General features: G+C 25.4%; 1 protein-coding gene across 2 annotated transcripts in view; it reads left to right on the top strand.

The window, feature by feature from the left end:
* Positions 1 to 6,225, top strand: part of LOC122509398 (phosphatidylinositol 3-kinase regulatory subunit alpha) — a 114,929-nt gene extending 108,704 nt beyond the window's left edge. For both annotated transcript variants that reach the window (XM_043623431.1, XM_043623430.1), the window contains 4 exons: positions 1,706 to 1,953; positions 2,077 to 2,253; positions 2,524 to 2,778; positions 3,156 to 6,225. In XM_043623431.1, the coding sequence (XP_043479366.1) occupies positions 1,706 to 1,953; positions 2,077 to 2,253; positions 2,524 to 2,778; positions 3,156 to 3,447 (972 nt within the window). In that variant the 3' untranslated portion in view covers positions 3,448 to 6,225. The remainder of the gene's footprint in view (positions 1 to 1,705; positions 1,954 to 2,076; positions 2,254 to 2,523; positions 2,779 to 3,155) is intronic.
* Positions 6,226 to 6,517: the final 292 nt, after the last annotated feature.

Below are 6,517 nucleotides of genomic sequence, written 5' to 3' on the forward strand. Positions count from 1 at the left end.
TCTGACAATAATTTATTTTTAAATAACTTAATTCTTAAAAATCTATCATATAATTATTACTTATAAATTATTTAATGAATAATATTACTTAAAAATTTCAAAATCAATTGAATTTCAAAAGAGTCTTCATAAACAGATGACCTTCAAAGGTTTTAATTCGAAATTTTAGAAAATATCAACTATCAATGAATTTAAATAGAAATTTTAAGAACAACTGATTACAGAAATTCAATTATTATTTTTAAAAGTGATATGCTTCTTCGCATAAATTCAATTATGTTCAAAAATTTAAAAAAATTCTCGTTTAAATTTCAATTATTTTCAAAAATTTTCCTCATTTCAATTATTTATAATATCTACTATTTTAATAAAATTTTTCAATAGAATTCAATTATTTAAACAAAATATTAATAAAAATTTTACAGGAATTCAATTATTTATCAATTTTTTTTTATAAATTTCTTCGCATCAATTCAATTATTTTTAATTTTTAAATGAAGTTTCTCGAAGGAATTCAAATATATTCAGAAAATTAAAAAAAAAAAAAAATAGTTCTGAGAAATTCAATTATTCCGAAAAATTTAAATAAACTTCTTTTAAAAATTCTATTATTTAAAAAAATGTTGACAAATTTGTTTAGAAGATTTAGTTAATAAAATTGCAATTTTAATAAAATTTTCCTATATAATTCAATTATTTTCAATCCAATTCTTCTTAAGAATTCAATTATTTTCACAAATAATACATTTTTTATGGGAATTCAATTATTTTAAAAAATTTGAATAAAATTCTTTACAAGAAATCAATTATTTTCATAAATAATAAAATTTTTCTCGAGACTTCAATTATTTTCAGAAATAAAATTCTTCACAGAAATTCAATTCTTTAAAAAAATTTTTAATAAAATTCGTTGCAAGAATTCAATTATTTTTAAAAATAACAAAACTTACCGCAGAACTTCAATTATTTTTTTTTTGCAATTTTAAATAAAATGATAGAAAATTGCATTTATTCTTAAATTTTTTTTTAAAATTCGCCGAAATAATTCAATTATTTTTAAAATTTTTTGATAAAATTCTTCATAAAAATTCAATTTTAAGAAATATTCAATTATTTAATAAATTATTTATTCTTGTATTTAAATAATTGAATTCTTGGAAAATATTCTAATAAAAATTGATTAAAAAATGAATTTCACTTAAAATTTTAAATTATAAATAATTATTAAAAGCATTATAGCGTGAATTTTTATAAATTATTGAGTTTTGAAAAGGGTTAAAATTAAAATCTTTGAAAATTTGAATTTATAGTTGCAATATTCTGATGATATAAAATAATGATTTTATCACTCTCTCATGTTAAATTTCTTCATGTTTTATAATATTATTCTCAAAAGGTTTTGAATTTCAGAAGGTTTGAATTTGAAAATAATAGGCAATGATTAAATATTTATTTAAAAAAGAAGTTATTGATGTTTTTGAATAATTTTAAAATTAAAGAAATTCGTAAATAAATGTAATACATTTTTTTTTAAAATCTAATAATTTTTTGGGTGAATCAGAATATTCTTCAGTGTCAGGGAAAAAGTCATAATTTTTTCTGGAGATCAGGGAAAAGTCAGGGAAAAGCAAAATTAAAAATTGAAATCGTCAATTGCTGCAAAATGCCGAAATACTAATGTAAAAATTGTATTTTCTCTTTACAGGAAGACGAAATTGCAAGCAATACCGATATGTCGAAAGTTGTTCAGAAATTCATCGAAATCCTTAAGAATTTAAACGAAACTTTACGACAGCATAAAGATTGCTATGACCTCTATAATAGAACGGCTAATGAGGTGCAACTCAAACGCCAAGCCTTAGAAGCATTTTCAGAAGCCATTAAAATGTTCGAGGATCAGATGAAGTTGCAAGAAAAATTTCAAACTGAAGCTCAACCACATGAAATATCCACGTAAGTTGATATTATTTGAAAATAATTCCTCTTTTTACCCTTTCTATATTTTTCTATTCGAATATTATTATCGTTTCTTTTATTTTCCAACTGAGATGAATTTTATTCATTTGTTTGCTTTAGCTTGACGGATAATGCTGAGTTGTTAAAGCGTCGTCTAAAGTCCTTGGAAGATAGTAGAGAACAACTTGATGATAGCTTGAAGCAGCAAATTGCCTACAACAGAACACTTGAGCGTGAGATGCAAAAATTAAAGCCCGAGTATATGCAATACACAAAATTGAAAGATAAATACGCTGCGTAAGTATTTTATTTTTAAAAATGCAAAAAAAAAAAAAATAAATAAAAAGATTTTTATTAATTCTTTTCAACTTTTTCTACTTTTCAATAAATAATAACTAATAAATAATATTAAATATTAAAACTAAGAGAATGTCAATAATATTTATACTGTATATAATATTTTCTACTGATTTTTTATTTAAACTAATTTTTTTGTTACTGATTTATAATTAATCTGATTTTTTCATTAATTTCCGATTTTTACTAATTATACTGGAAATTTTTTAGTTGGCTAAAGAAAAATGGGATGCATCCGAACAAAATTCATCAATTAATTATGAGTAGTTCAACGTCAAATCAAACAGCTGGCGAAATAATGTATAATGAATTACAAGAACCTGATCTCGAAATTCATTCCGACGAGAAGGCCTGGTTGTATCTTGATTGCTCGCGTTCCAATGCTGATCAAATTCTTATGGGACGGCTCGATGGCACCTTCTTAGTTCGAAGATCGAGAATCGGACAGTATGCTTTATCCATAATGTGAGTAAAGATATTTTATTTCTATTTCAAAACATATTTTAAGAACATTTTTTCGAATAGACAATAAATGAGCAGTTTTGTGTAAAAGAAAAACTATTTTCTCGAAAAAAAGCACATTGAAAAATCTGCAAAAATTAATTTATTGCATAATTGAAAATTGGACAAACCAAATGTTGAGTAAAACTGAAATAATAATTTTTAAATTAGAAATTAAATAGACAGGGAAAGAAAATTACTTTTTAGAAAGAAAAGACTTGTCTACTGTCAAAAATAATACGTTGCATGAAATGTTTAATTCTTCGGATTGTTTATTATTAATTATTAGGAATATAGAGTGAAAAAGGAAAATATTTTTGACATGAATTGCGTGTTCTCAGGTGCAACGGTACCGTAAATCATTGCATAATTTACGCAACGGAAAGGGGTTATGGATTTGCGGAACCTTATAATATACATCAAACATTAAAGCATCTTGTTCTGCATTATGCGCAGAATTCTTTAGAAGAACACAATGAGAGTCTCACGACAACTCTAGCGTTTCCAGCGTTTGCATCTGCCAGCGCATTAACACACCTACAAGCTCAACAGCTTCAAGTACAAATGCAGGCACAGAATCAAAATCAATATCCGTTGACGCTTGAAAATCAACAATTTGTGCCGCATGCGTAGAGATTTTTTTCTTTTGAAAAAAAAATCAAATTTGAATCCAATTTCTTCTTTTGGGAGAAAATACCATCTCCTTTCTAAAGGACTTTTCTTCTGAAACACCAATTTTTCGCCGCTAAAACAACAACAACTACTACTTGTGAACGGATTTTTTGGAGGAACTACAAAAAAAAGGCAGGTAGAACTTTTCAATATCAATTAAAGATGATGAATAATAGAATTAGTACTAGCATTATTTATAATATTGTTAGCGGCTCTATATTTACAAATATTTCGTCAGGACCAACTTTTCGAATATTTCACTTTGTCAAATTGTGAATATTCACCTTTTTTGTCGAGTACATTATCACTCGATATTCTTAAAAACGCCAAGAAAGGGAAAAAAATTTTTTTTGATTAATTGTGGATAAAAAAATTCCATTTCCGTCGAATTTCGAACATCATTTTGTGAACGTTTTTCCCTTTATTAGTACAACGAATTTTTTTGATGAATCACGACGGATAGGGGAGTAAACAGATTTTTTATACATAGATTTTAAGTAACTTTCGTGCCAGACGGTACGTGTGTCGCCTCGTCCACAAAAAGAGGGATTTTGAAATAATTATCTGTGATTAACGGATCTGTCGATGGGCGAAGGATTGTATGTGTCTTTGTTTGTTTTTTTCTCTCTGCAAATTGAGTCGTTGCCAGTTTTTTAAAACAAGAAAAGAAAATACCAATAGTGGCGCGTTTATAAGGTGAGGCGGGGCCATGCCTAGACTCTTTTAAAATTTGCGAGACTCGCAAGTTCGAAGACATAATAATGATGTTGCAGGAATAATTAAAGAAAAAAAAAATTAATAATAATGGAAACAAAAAAATGAATGGTATTGCTCTTTATAGGGAGAAAATTTCGACACGAAGCCGGCTTCGTGTGACAATTTTCTCTCGTATTTGCAACAAATATTTATGGACATATGTATATCATAATATCTGATCAATTTAAAATGAAAAAAAGTAATTCAAGCAATCGTCCAACTTTTGCAGACGCTTTCTGTGCTACTAGTTATAGATTAACTTGAAGACGTACACTATTAAATGCTTTTTCGTGCAGATATCGAGTCAATTTTTTTGCTCGCTGGTGAATAATAATAGAAATAAACATTCGTGATTTGCGAATGTCGATTGAAAATTGACAATTTTTGGATTAATCGAATTAAAATTGATTTGGTTAATTAATCGATTGAATTAATTTACTAGTTGACAAAAATTGGTTTAATTAATTTACTTGGTTTAATTGAATCGATTTAATTAATTCACTGGTTTAATTAAATCGATTTGAAATTCGAAAATTGTTATTTTTCGATTGACATGGAAATTTCACATTATTGCTGATATTTGTAATTTATATATTCCCAATCAACACAAAGACTCATTGTATCAACTTTGAATGAAAGGGTCTGCGAGGAACATTTTTTATATTAAAAAATGTGACTTTTTTATGAGAATAATGTTATCGATATTCAACGTGTAATTGTCCACCCGTGTGTTTGCTCTTTGGAGTAACGATCTCGAAAAAAAGAAAGAAAGAAAAGAAAAATCTTGTATTTACAAAACGATTTGGTAAATACTAGATAAAAACTATATTGATTCTTACTCGGATATGATAGCAACATTTTTACGGACAAATTATAGATTCGGGAAATGTTCTCAACCCTTTTCATAATTGTAATAATAATAATAATATATAAATGTCAAAAAAAAAAACAGTCGGAAACGACGTTTTTAAAGTTGGCAATTTGAAAATTATATATTTAAAAAAGAGAGAGAAAGGAAAAAGAGGTAAATTAAACGTGCTATTAAAATTGTCTATCATAGGAAGAAAAAAAAAGTATCAGGAAGGCAATGTTCGTGAATTGAAAGAAAAATATTTTATTACATAATAAATTGAAATTCTTTTTAATATCGCTTTTACTGCAAAAAAAGAAAATAATAAAAACGAATTTTGCAGATTTTTAAATTTCGCTTTTCGACAATTCTCAACTACAAAAATTCGATTTAGAATTTTTTAAAGAAAAGTAATTTCAATGATAAAAACTTTTTTCTATTTAAACTAAAAAAGAGATCAATTTCTGAAATTTTATAGAAAACTGTTTTTATTTTATTTTCTATAGACTGAAAATTTGCTATTGCTATTGCTCGAAAATCAGTACAAAAGAAAAAACCGAAACAATCACTTTGTAAAGAAACAATTTTTTTATTATTATTTTAAAAGGAAATTTTCATTTAAAAATCGAATTGAAAAAAAATCTTTTTTCTCTTTGATATTTGTGAGAATTGTAATACGCGAAATTTTCTTTTTTTTAAGTATAATGTATAGATTGGGAGAAAATGATTTTTATACCTTTCCGCTTTAGATGTGACAAAAGGAAAAAAGAAAGAAGAAAAACAAAGTAATAAATGAATTTTAATGCATGTTTTTTGCTGTAATGAATTCAAATGACAAAAGTGAATTCTTTTTTGCAGTTTAAAATATGAACGATCTCATAGATTATTCATTATCAACGCGATTATTCATTTTCATCTGATGTTGTATATATATAAAATAAAATAATTCTTCATTAGTTAGATTCAAAACATATTAGAATCACACGTTGGTTGTCGAAGCTCAGCCTAATTCTCAGTAGTCAGTAGTCACTTCGCTGTTTCATTAAGAAATGAAAAAAAACAAAAAATAACAAAAACAAACAAAACAAAAAATACGAATCGTGTTAGTTGATGCATACAATAAAAATAAAATAGCTATATGCAAGGTAAAAAAAAAAGAAAATCATGAAAGAAAAAATATATATTACGAAAAAATATATATACACAAATATTATAAACATATAAAAAGAATATATATATGTATTTATATACATATATATATATATGCGTATATAATTTACTTATTTTCGAAGCAACATTTTAGTTATTATTTATTTGTGCCGAAAAATTGGTGAAATATTTTTCATTAGTGGAAAATGTTGCACGAATTTTTTTCTTTGGCAAAATATTTTATATGTTTGAAATGCTACATTTCAGATAACGTTT

Source organism: Leptopilina heterotoma, unplaced genomic scaffold (assembly GCF_015476425.1).
Source record: "Leptopilina heterotoma isolate Lh14 unplaced genomic scaffold, ASM1547642v1 Lhet_60, whole genome shotgun sequence".
Taxonomy (NCBI): Eukaryota; Metazoa; Arthropoda; class Insecta; order Hymenoptera; family Figitidae; genus Leptopilina; species Leptopilina heterotoma.